The sequence below is a fragment of the Acanthopagrus latus genome, chromosome 3 (assembly GCF_904848185.1).
Source record: "Acanthopagrus latus isolate v.2019 chromosome 3, fAcaLat1.1, whole genome shotgun sequence".
Taxonomy (NCBI): Eukaryota; Metazoa; Chordata; class Actinopteri; order Spariformes; family Sparidae; genus Acanthopagrus; species Acanthopagrus latus.
The window spans coordinates 13,035,601-13,051,081 of NC_051041.1; the positions used below are offsets into that span (position 1 = coordinate 13,035,601).

Consider the following 15,481-nt stretch of genomic DNA (forward strand, 5'->3'; position numbering starts at 1 on the left):
TTTCAAAAGGCTGCAGCCGAAATACAGTAAGGCTGATTAAATTTAAAATAGGACACACAAGTCCAGTTCATGATGCTTAACAAAAAAGTCCCAGGTGCATGCGGGGCTGCCGTGATAGATTTGGTGCTAACTAGCATAAAACTGAAAAACAGTGAAGTGACTTTTACTTTTTCAGATTCGACTCAATAAACAACAAATTGGGCATACAGCATTGAGGTACTAAGATACACATATCTTACAAAATCAGTCAGAAAACATGTTGGCTATCAAATATCGCCTTGTCATAAGAGCCAACCATTGGTCCAATCATCTTAAATCTTGGTAGATATCTTCAGGCCGTGTGGGGAATATGTCAAGTTAAGCATTTTGAGCCATGGAGGACGCCAAAAAAATAGCAAAAATAAGCACCTCAGCAAGTGGTGGGCAGAATTTCGTTGTAACCTGCACATTGCAGCATGTGACTTAAGGTTCAACCATTTGAGCAGCTTGAGTGAAACCTGCTAATAATATCACCATGCAGCTATTTTGTTTAAGTTGGTGTTTTAAAAGGTTAGTTTGGATCCAAAGTATTGTGTTGCCCCCCCCCCCCCCCCCCCATCCACAGCAGTACATTGTTTAGCTTTGGAGGTGGGACCACTCCAGTCTGCTTCTCCAAACCCTTTATGGTTCGGTTAGATTTGGACACAAGCATGACTTGGTTAGGTTTAGGGAAACATCACAGATTGGCTCAAAATAAGGTCCTTGTTAAGGTTAGGGACACATTGAGCTTCATTAAGGTTACTGTATCTTCATCGTCCGTCAAGGTTCCGCCATTTTCTCCCCTTTACCTTTCAGCCACCTCTTTAATTTGCGCTCCATCTCCCTGTGCTTCCTACCACACACGGCCCTCTTTCTCTTTCCGTTGTCCTTCTCTCTGCTTCCACCTGTTCCATGGTCCACTGGACGACTGTGAATCCTATTAGGGGACAACCCTCAGCCCCTCCCCTGCCACACTACCTGGCACTAATCCATCAGAGGGGCAGTCAGGCTGTGCACCACCCCGCCACCCACCCATCCCCGATACCCGCCAGTGCCCAGTGCTGCAGCAGAGGCCCCAGCTGGGGGACCGCCAAAGCTCGGTCGTTATCAGATGACGGATAGCTTCATATCAGGTGTGCAAAGCGGGCAAGCATTGGCGAGGGCCATCTGGCCGATGATTTCGGGGAAGTTGGGAAGTCAGGTCCGCCAGCGAGGTATGGTGAGGCGGGTGATGATGATGGATGGGGTCGGGGGCCATCGCAGCCAATCACAGCCACCTTTGACAGCTGTTGTACGTACATGAGTGGAAAAACTGTTTCACAGCAACCACAGAAGTATGCAGGCACGGTTAGACACCTGCTGTGGTATGACTATTTATTTCTCACACACTCCGCCGCTCTCTCTCATCTCCTCGCAGTAATCTTTCTGCCTCCTCTATATTTCCTGGTACACGCTCTTCCTTCGCCTGTCTGCGCGGTGCATTTGCTGCTCTCGACCCAAGTAATAAAAGGTCCGAAATCTCATTCCAACATGCCGCGGCATCATTGTAAATCCAGCACCTAAGGTGTGAGTACTGCCTCGGTACCTTTACATGAGGTTCGGTGAATGTAGCGGGCTCCCTCAGAGGAAGTTTTGTTTGGTTAGGTGGTGTGAGGATAGAGCTACATCAGGACACTAATTCCACGACAGAGTGCAACTACAATTCAATGTGCATACACTTTTGAGAACCTGTGGCAGCGTGTTAATCTGCATCTATCTAATCTATAAGTATAAAGCAGTTATCATAGTATCACCCGATAAAGATAGGAGAAATGAACCCACCGTAAAAGGAAAGCCGCGTTTTGTCGCCATCGTACATACGTGCCGCCAGCGTATCCTTGTGTGATGAGGAATAAACGGTGAATATGTGCTCCTGGAACACTAGCGTTCCCCAAGACAAAGGAGCACTGTTAGGTGTTTAATTACTTTCCGAGTTGACGAGCAGTCTCATCTATTGAATTCTACTGTACATTTGTTTCGCCAACATCAAGTGGCTCAGAGGACGACTCATCAAGCCGGTGACATTATAACAAAGGGATTAGCACAGCTGTTGAAAAGGAAGCTATGAGGGTAGGAATTACAAAGGGCAACACCTTCGCATGGCAGCGAGGGAGATGCCTATATTGGGTTTTCGTAACTGAGCTTTCCTTCTCGTTGGATGAAAACTGGAGCTCCCGTGCAGTTTATGCGTATGAGCAGTTAATTTTACATGCCTTTTTTGTGTTCGGGCTGCGCATATAAAGCCCCGAGGAAACATAAAGCGTACCTGGCTTCCTAATTTGCCTATGCAACTGGAGAACCCTCCGGAGAATGTCGCAAAAGGTCTCATTGACTGAGTACACTTCCAGTTGTTAAAACACGGCCCCGTCTTGGCAAATTAATTCACTTCACATCATCCCCCCGGTGCGAAATCAGAACTCAAGTTTCAGAGGTTCCGCTCGCTTCCAGAAGGGAGGACTTTCTTCCCGACCGACTGATGAGGAAAGCACGAGAACATTTCTCATATCTTGCCTGTCAGGTTTTTTTTTTTTTTTTTTTTTCTTCTCAGGACCAGAGGGAACGCAGGAGTGATGGGAAGAGGAGGAGAGAGAGAGAGAGAGAGAGAGAGACGGGTGACGTGGTGCGCGAGCGAGCAGGGAGACGTGTTTTTCACGCGTTCAAATCAAATGCACAGAGAAAACTATAGCACCTCAAAGGATTGTGGGATACCCTCCAGGCCCCGGCACAGAAGCGATGACAGATGTATGCATATCTGATATTTTGGGACTTGACGTACGTGAGGGCGATTGGGGATGTTTTGATTTCTCCTCTCTTTTTCTCGATTGTCACAAAGAGAAACATCTCCTAAATGACAACCCCTTTGTTTGCCCATCAGACATGGAGTTTATCCTGTAATACACTGTGACATAATAAGACATCCTTATCTGCAGTCTGATTTGAGAGTCATTGTCTTACACGCGTGCAGGCTGTCAGGATATTTAGCCAGTCTTCCTCAGAAGTTGGAGGGACTCATTTGCATTCCGGTGGAAGGAGGCAAGGTTGTCAGTTTTCGCCCACTTAGTTCTTCTCCTCTGCTACACGAGCCAGACGGTGGGTTGAATTCCATAATACCCCAGTGTGTGAGCGCGATCCCTCTCCAGACACTGTACCTGCATAAGATGCTGCACTGCAGCTGCTATCCCATCATGCAGCTCTGTCTCTATTCCTCCCTCCCACAATCCCTTTCTGTCTCCGTCAGAGGACTGACTGAGGAATTCTGTTTAAATTGTTGAATTTAACGTAGTGCTTTTCAGACTTTCTCCGGGACTTGTAGAATAACATATGAGGCGCCGAAAATGTAAATATTCTCATGTTTTGATGATGATGTAATCAAAGAGTCGAGTCAAGTTAAATGAATTAGAGCCCGACTGATATTCTTCAGTTTGACTGAGCATCAGATGGCTGTCTTGCAATCTGTCGATTATTGGAGAATCGCTGCGTCGTTACACCGTCATTATTGTGGCCGACGTATCGTTAATTGCTCGGTGATTCCCACCCCGAATGTCGGTAGAGCAAGGCGATCATATAGACACGTTTTTTGACCACAGTATTCTAATGAAATTATAGTTGGGTGGAGGAAAATAACTACAACACAGAGTTGTAGGAATAGAAATGTCAGTTACGGTTACGGTATCATGCAACAGTGTTCTTCAGGAGATGTTTATGGACGTGTCTGTGTGCTGAACCTAATAACTCACACATTTTTTTGTATACACAGTGTTATGTTTGACTTCAGCTTCGACTTATGGGCTGCACCAAATGGGACAGTATAATAGGAGATCAGAGGCTGTGCCCACACCGCACAGCACTGCAGTAGTATTGATGCTCGGCGCTCAAACGCAATCAAAGCAAGTGGCCGATTTAATGGTCAAGGTGTCGCCTATGGCTGTTTACATTCACCCGAGAGAGAAAATTGGCCAATATACATATTTTTTTTAATTTACTCCAGTTTTTCTGAATGCTAGTCACCAGGGTGGAGAAGTCATGTAATCACAGCTCGAGAACAAAAGTTTATTTTGTCTCACGCCATAGACAGCAGCCGCCAGAATCAACGAAAGCGAGCATCTGATATGAACGAAAAAACCCCAAACTTTCTGGACCCGAAAGCAAGACTCGAGAGTTAAAAGTTCACTTTCAACTGCAAAAGTCGATATGAGACGGGCGAGGGATGGCGAGGCAAACTCTCAGCTGGAGATCACGCGAAGCAGGCAGAGACGGAGGCGGGAATGATAAGCTGGTAGCGCACCGGAGAATGAATGGGAACGGGACTGCATGTGAGCCGCAAGGCTAACGGGGGGTGGGCAGGTGGGGGTCAGGTAGGGCGAACAAAGGGGTTCAGCGGGGATTGTTCTGGCTTCGACTCCACTACCTCACTGTTGAAGTGTTTATCTCAATGCCCCTCGCTGATATGCATACAGCAGTGAGTTACTCTGGCTGCCTCTCGTCTCTTCCTGTTGCTCTCGATGATGTTAGGCCGCTTCAGGCAATGCTGATCTGCTGATCTAATGCCAGATAATTATGGGGGTTCGAATGGCACTTGTTTACTGTCAACTCCCAGCTTATATTTGTCTCATTCAGGCTTTGTCCCCATGAATGTAATATGAGTGTGTGTGTGTGCGTGTGTGTGTGTGTGAGACTGTTACAGGTGGCCGCCCAGTAGGTGGGAAAATGCAGGAAGTCTGCTTGTCTGTGTCCACATGTATCAGACGCAGCATGTTTTTCCCTTTCAGAGGCGAGGTATCCTGTGTGTGCGTGTGTGTGTGGGTCCTCACATGCGTTTGTGTGTGTGTGTGTGTGTGTGTGTGTGTGTGTGTGTGTATGTCGCCAATCACACTGGGCGGCTGACTTCCAGGAACCCCTGCAGCAAAAACAGGCACTGTGTGTTTCCTGCTCTCACGCACCGTTATCACAGGACACACACACACACACACAATCACACACACACACACACACGGATCATTGCCCTATTCTCTTTTCCCCTTGCAGGTTTCCTCAACGCCTATCCTTGTGCCTCCGGCCGTCAAGATGTTTCGCTGTGATTGTCATGAGAGAACTCACTCTCCGGGAACAAACCAGAGGACACAAATAGGCGAGGAGTGACGGCATCCTCGCGCCCCCCCCCCGCTCGCCACTCCGACCACGTTTAGTCAGAGTGGGCACCTCAACCTCCTGCTCTGACCACTCTTGTGTCCGAGTCTGAATCAAGCCACATTTTTTTCTTTTTCTTGTCGTTCAAAAATTCCCTCCCTTCCCTACTCCATCCCTCGCATTCTCCACGTACAGTGTATCTATTCACACATCCTGTGTAGCGCCGCTGCCTTTGTCTGAGATTGACAAAAGGACCCAGACTGTAAAAAAAAAAAAAAAAATGGAAGTGGAGCACCGAGTCCTTGCTCTGTGCTTGCGAGAGTGCCAGAGACTGTATCAATCCATATTCCCTTTGAGAGCACAATGCAACCCACCGCTGAAGCACTCCAGATAGGGGGAGCTGGGGGGAGGGAGGGGGGGGTAGGGAGAGAGAGAGAGATGAAGTGAAGGAGAGAAATTCACAATGGCACTGTTGCAAACAATTGCGATTAATGGCATCATCTTTTCCCCACAGAGATTGCATTGAGGGAACAATGAGCTCGGCGCTGATGGTACGCTAACAACCCGCTGGATGTTTTACATACAGTAGACGACGCACGAGATGTGACAGTGGTTTGTGACAGCGCTCCGTATGCCGGCCCCATTTCCATGGTGAAAACTCGCAGAGCGGCTTGCTTGCTTCTCAGGTGTCTCCTCTGGGCTGACCCCCAAGTCCCTGTTGCAACCAACTGCCTTCCAATCCAAACTGCCGAGAAGGAAAAAAAAAAAAAAAAGTACGGCCGCCCTGCCGAACGGGATCGAAATATTCTAATTTATGAGATGTTATGAACGGGCTATGGCGCATGACTTGTTCAACCATGCACTTGAAAGGGGGCCGGTTGTTATCACCGAGTTGTAAACGTAGCTTCTGCTCTGTGCTTTCACTGGCTCTGCGGGCGAGATGACTTCCAGATGGTCCGGGGAAAGTGTTTGCCTTGGGTTACTGCAGGCCAGCCTGTCTGTGCCTTTTTCAGCTGAGGGGAAAGATAGAGTCGGTGTGTGTGAGTGCAAGCACGCATCGCGCAGTCCCGCTTTTTGTGCACTCGCACACCAGCTCCTCGAGCACTCAGCTGGCTGGTTCTCGTACACAACACTCCACTGCGGTCTGCGAGAGCCGTTCTCAAAGTGGGGGTCCAAGGACCACAAGGGGCACACGAGGACGCTCCGAGGGTCCCGAGCACAAATGAATAACTAAACTGATCCACTCAAAGTATTTTGATCGCTGGTGTCAAAGGCTTAGTGCTCCCCACGTGAAGCCAACAGAGATTTAAAGGAAAGGTTCGCATTTTCGTGGCAGGGTCCGCCAAGGTTCCGCGTGACGCAAATATTTTTCATCAGAGGGAGTGTGCGTAGGCTCTCTGGGGCACCTGATGACCTTATATTTGATGTGACGGCCTACCAAGTATGCAGACTCATGTCCATATGAAGACAGCCCGCTTATAATTACCTCTGCTAAGAAGGTTTTCCCTCACGTCCATGCTCGTTGGTATGTTGGTTTGTCAGCAGGAACACACAAAATCTAGCAAATGGATTTCCACGAAACTTAGATGGAGGATGGGTCTCAGCCCAGAATAGCGCCCGTTAAGTTTTGGGGCGGATCCTGATAAAGGGACGTATCCAGGATTTTTCTTTTCTTTTTCAAGTTTACTTATTAATAATTCAACTCAAGAATGCGTCATCATACAAATAATTCACTGTCTTCCCAGAAATAGCACTCTAGTGGCATTCTCCCAAAGTTGAGTAATTTTTTTTTTTTTTCCGTTTCCATTTATCAGAAATCTTACCCGACTTTCCAGAAAGTCGGCGAAAGAAACTGCGAATCGCACAAATTCAAATCAGTAGATTATCGGCTTGGTGGATCTTATTCTTCGGTCGGGTGCCGTGAAGATGCCATGACGTGAAGAGCGCCAGGCAAACATGAAACTGCTGCAAAGAAGACACGGTGTCGACGTGAGTTTTCATGTATTCATTCGAGAAAAGTCGAAGTCAAGAACGCTGAAGCCGCCGAACTGCGGGACGCGTCTCTGGGCTGAATGAGGAGAGTGGATTTAGAGTTAAATTGTGGAAGAGATTTCGGGAGAAGTCACCTTGACCAGTTATGCACTGAATGTCGGCTACACATTGGCTGTTTGAGACTTGACAAAAAAAATGCGAACCCACCCCTTTTAATTCTTCGCTGATATGTGATGACACACACTCTCTGGATGAGAAACCTCAGGGGCAAATAATCCCCCCCCCCCCCATGAGGTGAAGACGCTTCGGGTGGCACAGTAGAAAAACACTACGACTTGACCTGACCCTGCGTTTTCCAACCTGTTTTAGGACACATACAGATGCTGGCTGCTGCCCAGTCGCCTCCTCCTCCTCCTCCTCCTCCTCCTCAGCAGCGCCTCAGTCCCGCCCACCGCCACCTGGCTCTGCTGCGCACCGCCGACTGGAGGCAGAGCGCCGCTACTCCTCTTCCCCACGCCAACGGAGAAGCAGAAAAAACAAGGAGCACCGTGACCGAGGGAGCGTGTGTGCGTGTATGCGTGCGCGTGAATTCTCGCATTTTTAAGAGGCGATTGCTACAAGGCAGAGCGACTTCCACGTTTGAAACGGATTTGGGTTTTTTTTTTGTTTTGTTTTTGCTTGGAGGAGGAAAAGAGCGACGGACGGACGGACAGAGAACCAGACGGCTGCCCCGCGCACTGCTGCTGCAGCCTCCTTCCCTCTCCATCTCTGCCTCCTCTCTCCTCCTGCTCTGCCTCTGCGCTTCTTCCTTTTTTTTATTTTTATTTTTTTCTTATGACCCCCCCACTCCTCATCCAGTGACTTACCACTTCGCTGCGAGCCGTGAGCTGACCCCCTTCTTCTTTTTGTCGGAGTTTGAACCACGTTTTCCGAGCCGCTGGAAGTACGCCGCCGGAGCCCCCGAGAGCTGGCCGGACTCCTGATAGCTTTTCGTCCTCCCGACACGAGCGGATCGCCGAGGGGACCTTGCGCGGCGTCAAAAGGGACTGGAAATTATTTAGCCCTCTCACATCAACGTACCGCATGGTGGGAATTTCTGCCTCTTTTCAGTGTAAGTGGCCTCTCTCCTCTCCTCTTTATTATTATTATTATTATTATTATTATTTTTTTTTTCACAATTACGCATTGGCTTGGAGTGTTTTGTGTGTGTGTGACCTTATATAGACATGTGTGCGCCAAATGAAACGGGGAAATATCACGGGGAAAAAAAGGGGGCTGCCGAGCGTTGGAGAATTTGACGTTTATGGTTTGTGTTTTGTCTTTTACGCAGAAATGAAACACAGACGTGAGGCGATGTGTGTTTAAAAACACAGAGCACGCACGGAGCCAACAGTCCGTTGTTGCTTGGAATGTTTCTTTTGTTGCTGTTGTTGTTGTTGTTGTTTTATTTTCACACTGTTTGACGAGGCAAACGTGTCAGACGAGCGGAGCGATGCGTGCGCGGCGCGTGTGCGCTTGTGCGTAATAGCGAATGTTGTGGTTCCAAACACGTTTCGTTTCCTCCTAATGGAGCTCAGGCTGAGCAGTGCAAATTGATTTTTTTTTCCCCTTTTTCATTTCTTTTTTTTTTTTCTTTTTGCATTAATGGATTCACAGTTACGGAAGAAAGGGAGTGGAGTTCGAGTATAGATCCAAGAAACCCAAATTAAGCGCGTTTTAAAAGCCCAAATCCGCATGTGGGTCTTAGGTAATTGACTCATTTCTGTGTTATCAGAGGGACAATGAGCTGTCCGGAAATAAATGAAATTGTTTAACTGGTGGAGGGGGAAAAAGCAGAAATAATTTCAAGAGCGTGACTCCAGGATGCTGAGTAGTTTTCGGGCAACAGGCAACTTCAGTTCATGGATCAAGTTCTCACTCCCGATCCGTCGAGACCATTTGTTTGTTTTGTTTTTTTTCTAGAATCGGAGCAGCCTTTCACTTGAAAGACGCTCAGATTTAGTTTATGTCGAGGAGAGATGCAGTGTGCCACAGAGGGCTGAGAGCATGCAGGTTTTTAAATATAAATTGTCTCGTATCTCAGCTCTGAGAGTCGTGATGGTCGTCCATGTTCGCAGTTCTGCTGGAAAGATTTTATTTTATTATCATTATTATTAGTAGTAGTAGTATGGATGCAGCGTCTTTGCCATCTCTCGGTGCTCAGTGCACAGCCTCTCCTCTCTCCTCTCTTTGCATTTCCACAGTTGGCATATGAAAAAAAAAAAGAAAAAAAAACTATTCTCCGGAGCTCTGTCACAACTGTCAAACGCATCTTCCCAAATCCATGTGAAGTTTTGCATCTCTTCCACCCGCTGCGACTTTGTCACCGAAAAGCGCAAAAAGAAAAAGAAATAATTAAAAAAAAAAATAGAAACGGATTCCTTTTTTTCTTTTCTTTTTTTCTTTCTTTTTTTTTTTTAATTGAGTGGCGTAAGGTTGAAATTAAAGGCTTTGGGACTATATTTTACTCCGGTGTGGGAGCTTTTTTGCTCCGACTTGGGGGGAAAGGAAAAAAAAAAAGGCGCAGACGTGCGGGTTGCATAGGAGGGAGGCTGCTGGGGCCGCAACCTTCTGTTGACGCTGCCCCGACTGTTCTCACGGCTCGGATTAGAGAGGGAGGAAAATATCTCCTGGAAACCCGCAGAGGCTTTGGATATTCTTTTTTTTTTTTTTTTTACGCATGCCGAATGGTCCCATGCGAAGCTTTGTCGGCGTCCTGAGAGGGCGATTGTTAACTCCTTCTCAAAAAAGGCTTGGATGTAGGGAGGAGAAAAAAAAAAAGGGGGAGGGTTGTTTATGGACATTTTTGCATTGATGTGTGGTGTGAATTTCAATAAAGTATAGAGCAGAGAACATCAGAGTTTCATCCTGCTGGGATTTTATTTTGAAGTCACCCTTGCATTTACAGCAGTGGTCATCCTGTCTGAATCGGTTACCCAGGCTGTGGTTTATTGTGTCATCCACTGTTGTTGTTTTGCTTTTCTGCCCCCTCCCCCCCCCCCCCCACTCCCCAATTCTTGAACCACTGGGACTTCCATTAAAGTAGTGACTTGACTGAAAAGACCATTACCTGGAGTGTGTGTGTTTGCAGAGATAAAGGGAGGGGAGACGGAGAGGAGGGAGGCAGAGGAGGAGTAAATGAAAGGTAAACAAAGCCGGTGATGAGGGGAGAGTAAATGATAAGTGCTGTTTGCAGGTTATCACTGTGTTTGTGTGTGTGTGTCTGTGTGTGTCTGTGTGTGTGTGTGTGTCCACGCACGCTGTACAAACAGGCGCGTGTCGGCCGCTTTGCTCTCTGCGGTCCGGGCCCTGCTGCAGCATCAGCTAGCTCTCCTCGGGGCCATCTGCCCAGCCACCAGCCTGCCTCACACCTGTTCTCCCTCCGTCCCTCCCTATCTCCCCCCTCCCTCCCTCCGTCCCTCCCTATCTCCCCCCTCCCACCACCACCCAGCTCTCAGGCTGTAGGGTCAAATGCATCAGACCGCTGCTCGCAGACACGGACGTGGCCTTGCAAAAAAATAAAAAAAAGAGAGAGAGAAAATGATGGCAACCATTTTATTCTCGCCTTCACACACACAAACACAGACACACACACCCCTGGCTGGCAGGTTGAGAAAGTGATGCCAACGGCATGGCGTGGCGACGACACACTCTCTCGCCGCTCTCGCCTGATCATTTGCATTTCCTCTCCGGCCGCAGATGATGGCTTTTCTGGTGGTTTACATCCAAACACAGCTTTCAGATCACAGCCTCGGCCCAACAATGAATTACAGTTATTTCGGGGGGGTGGGGGGGGGGGACACACTGATTCCTCCTCCAGCACAGCGTCACGTCGAGGCTCCGGCGCTGTGATGTAATTACAAAGCGCTCCTTTTAAGTGTGACACACAGACGTTTGGACGCCGTCCAAGTTTGCTATACGGTGAATAAGTGATGATGACTCAACAGAGTTAATACGCCGCCTACATCATGAAGGCCCCCCCCCCCCCCTTGTGTATTTTCATCTCAGCTGTTTCGGCTCGACTTTCTCAGAGCTGCACGTCAATATGAAGACTGTCTGACCGAAGGAAGCAGTCGGGTAATGGATGATGCGGCGGTAGGATTTTCTGATGCATCACCTGTGTTTGCTCAGGTCAGTCGGACCTGCTGTCATTCAGATTCTAGTCTGCAGAAGTTTTGGGTGTGTTTGTTTGCCGTATTATTCAGATCTTGGAGTTTGGTGGTTGTTTTTTCTTTGTTTTGTTTTGCTCTATCACTGGAAGAAAATCAAGACAAAACGTACAGTAACCATCGTGCTTTAAATTTTGTTTAAAGACGCAGTAACCTCAATGCACAATCGCTGCATCACTTCAGTTGATTTTTCGAGCAAAAAAAAGCTAAACATTCCCTAGTTCCAGGTCAATCAGTCTGAGGACTGTTGGTTGGACAAAAGGTATCGTTCGAAGTCGTCGTTCCGGCCCCTGGGAAATTGCGATGAGCGTTCTTGCAAGTGTCCTGTGATTTTTTTTTTTTTTTTTCCAGGCAAAACGATTCATTGATGAATCAATAATCAACCCCTCCGTCTCAGTCGCTTAAATGAGAACAAAGATGAGTACGCCGGGGGGGGTTTGAAGTAGGCACAGGTTGTATTTGAAGCCGTGCAATCAGGGGGGCAAATGTCAGCGGCGGAATTGGATACTAAAACCACCGATCCGTGCGCTCCTTCAAGATGTATAGATCTGTCCTGATTATTCAGAGCTGTCTCTTACCAAGTCCCAGAGTGAATTATAGATAGGATCTGTGTGTGTGTGTGTGTGTGTGTGTGTGTGTGTGTGTGTGTGCGCGCGCATGAAGGCACCTCCACACACACACGCACACATGCTTGCCCTTGTAGATCGATAGGCCCATTGATGGTTATCAGCGAGAGGGCAGTTCTCTTCACTGCTTATTGAATTTCATCACCCGTGAAAGAGCGGCAGCGGCATAAAAGGGAGTCGCGTGCACGTGAGCGCGCTTGTGCTCCCGCAGAAGCGAGAGGTCTTTGTTTTATTGTAGTCGCGAGTTGGCCTTTACGCGGTGCTCATTTAATGTCAAAGTCAACAGTGAGCGCCACAAACTGATTTTATTGGCCTTGTTTGGTGTGTTTTTTTTTTTGTTTGTTTTTTTTTTTTACTTTTTTTTTTTAACGCCAGATAACGTGAGACTAACAGGGCGAGTGAAGAAGAAGCCAGCAGGGCCGAGTGAGACGGTTGATTCTTCAGAGGGTTTTACGCTTGGAGGCATTTAGGGAGCAGGGAGGAGATCTTGTTCACAATAGATCGGGTCTTCTTCTTCTTCTTCTTCTTCTTCCTTTTCTCAACTGATGCAAAATAGCAACACAGACAGCTGGAAAATGTAGTTTTTAGACAGCTCACTGCATGTACATCATAGTCCCTCGACTAAAACACACTGAGAGACGTGTGCAGGACAACATAAACAAACACATACGCTCTCTGTCTTTCTCTCACACACATATACACACACACACACACACACACACACACAAACACAGTCGTCTGTATATAGACTGGGATTGAGTTGCTAATTAACTTCACTTTCTTGAACTGTATCGCACACTGGCAGGCCGCCACACACACACACACACGCTCAGAATCTCTCTCTTAGGCTCCTTCTCATGATGTCTTTCCCTCTCTCTCTCTCTCTCTCTCTCTCTCTCTCTCTCTCTCTCACTCTCTCTCTCCCACTGTTTATTTTCCTGCCTCCATCTGGAGTCGCCTGATATTGTAATCGCCCTAATGCACATTGCCTTCCCTTCACACACACACACACACACACACACTCTCTCTCTCTCACACACACACACACACACACACAAACGCACATTCGTACAATGTGCCATCCTGACAAGTCCCCTTTTCTTATTCCAAAAGATAAGCCACTGGGTGTGATTCTGCGACTGTGTGCGTGCACGTGTCTGTGTGTGTGTGTATGTGCGAGCAGCGAGTGCACCCATAGGTGTCTATGCAGGATGTCTGAGGGAAAAAATACAAAAGGACACGCACAGAAAAAGTGCGCGCGCGTCTCCCCGCGCTCCGCCAAAGGCAGCGGTATTGAATAGGCACTTCTTAGCGATGCGGCGCGGCGATAATGTGGCCGAGTGAAGATGTTACCCCTTATCGCTCACCTCCTCGATATTCACCTGTCAGCCAATTTACATTTAAGAAAAAATTAGACAGCGGAAGGGGAAGTGGGGTTAGAGGAAGGGTGTGTGTGTGTGTGTGTGTGTTGAGTGTGTGTTTGTACTTGCTTTTTCATGTCTTTTTGTGACGTGAAAGGGAGGCGTGTGTGGGCACATGTGGAAGGAGATCACCGCGCTGCCATCTCTAATAGCTTTTGCGTTTTTTGGGGGGTTTTTTGCGATTCAGGAGAGGTTTGGGATGTTGGCAGGCACACACACACACACACACACACAGGCTCTCACACCGCAGACAGGTTTGATTGATGGCGAGTGTGAGCTGTGAAACTGTGCGATTAGGAGCCCCTTTTATTTTTTTTCCCCCCTCCCCAGTTCACGAGAGGACGATTGTTGAAGAATAGACCGGCTTGCCTCGCTACCAGTCCATAAAACCCTGGCCATAAAAGTCATTTTGTTGTCCTTGTGTGTGTGTGTGTGTGTGTGTGTGTGTGTGTGTGTGTGTGTGGGAGAGAGAGAGTGAGAGAGACAGAGAGAGAGAGAGAGAGAGGGTTGGAGGGGTGGGCGCAGACAGGCAGCTCTTAAAACAAACAAACAGGCAGGCAGAAAATCAGACAAATTGACAAAGAAAGAGACAAAGAGAGAGGAACCAGAAAGAGGGAGAGCGAAGGGGTGGGGAGGAACCTCACCTCAGCCCCGTCATGCTTTGGCAGTTTTAATCACCCAAAAATCGAGGTCGCTACCTCCATTAAAAAAAAAAAAAAAAAACCCGACGTGGTTAACGTTAAACCTGCATGAGCGTGTGAAAATAATTCTCCTTCCTCCCTTTTGATACTTTTCTTTTTCTTTTTTGGGAAAACGGGACATAATTTACGACCGCCATCCCCTGCTTATCAGCCTGGATAGCCCCGATGTTTGATTTACAGCTCGGCTCACTCTCATTAATTTTGATGTATGGATTTGGACGGTACATTTTATGAAAAGGGCAGCCGCTGGAGTGGAGCCCCGGCTAGCCTGGTTAAGAAAAAAAAAAGAAAGAAAGAAAGAAAAGGAGTGTAATTAAGATCAGCAGACAGGGAGAGAGAGAGAGAGACAGAGAGAGAGAGAGAGAGAGAGAGATTGTCGATCGATACATGCAGACAGTGGACCCTCTGTGTTTTTTTCCTCCTCTGAGTATTGACGTGTTTAGTCAATTACAGCCAGAGAGAAGAAGAAGAAGAAGAAGAGGAGGAGGAGGAGGACAAGTGTGTGTGTTCAGACGTGTGTGTCAGAACACGGGTGTAAGTGTGAGTGGGTGCAAACAGCCGACACTCATCTGCGTTTTTTTACTATTCATAATGAAATACAGTCGACAACTGCAGGGCGGACACATCCACCGCCGTTTTTTTTTTTCCGGGACTTCCAGTCGCCCGGGCCTTTTTATCTACCATCGGCAGACACGACTAAATCATTGTTTCCTCCCTTTTGCTGGTTAAAAATCACGCCACTGCAGCCAAATAATGAGGCCCGTTTTCTTTTGTGGGGCTTGCATTTGACTTGCATGATGGGTATTGTAGGAAGCAAGGGCTTCCAGCTGTTGTCAGTTAGTGTCACGGACAAACAGGGAGGTGGGACAATGGGACGACGGCCGCTCGCCTCCGCCCGATTGTCTTGTTGTCAAACCGACAGCAGGTGCCTCGGATGATAAACGCGGAGTGTCAATTATTTTTCGTGGAAGGGCCATTTTGGAAATTGGTGCAAAGAGAGAGCGAGAGCGGGAGAGGAGACGGTGGGGGTTACATAAAGAAGTGGAAGGAGCTGGTTCATTCCCCCCCCCCAACCCCCCCGAAAATGGGGCCCGAGTAAAAGCCTCATTTTGTTTAACTTGCGGTGCGTCGTGTCCACAAATGCATTTCCCTCCCCGCGTCCCAAACCCTTCAATAGCCACGATTGCCGCTAGCCACCCCGCTAAGTGTTTGAATGCCCCGCAGTCGATACAGTCTTCGCCTGGGTGGGTGATGGGGGGGGGAATTACACTCCATTTTACCTCGGCAAAAATGATATTTGATGGCATTTTTCACCACCCCCCCCTGAAAAAAAAAAGATTATGTTCAGA

General features: G+C 47.9%; 1 protein-coding gene across 4 annotated transcripts in view; it reads left to right on the forward strand.

Moving 5' to 3' along the window:
• The first annotated feature begins 7,696 nt into the window (after positions 1 to 7,696).
• The window catches only part of runx1t1 (RUNX1 partner transcriptional co-repressor 1), a 62,499-nt gene continuing 54,714 nt past the window's right edge, over positions 7,697 to 15,481 (forward strand). For all 4 annotated transcript variants that reach the window (XM_037093348.1, XM_037093350.1, XM_037093349.1 and 1 more), the window contains exon 1: positions 7,697 to 8,287. In XM_037093348.1, coding sequence (XP_036949243.1) covers positions 8,260 to 8,287 — 28 coding nt within the window. In that variant the 5' untranslated portion in view covers positions 7,697 to 8,259. The remainder of the gene's footprint in view (positions 8,288 to 15,481) is intronic.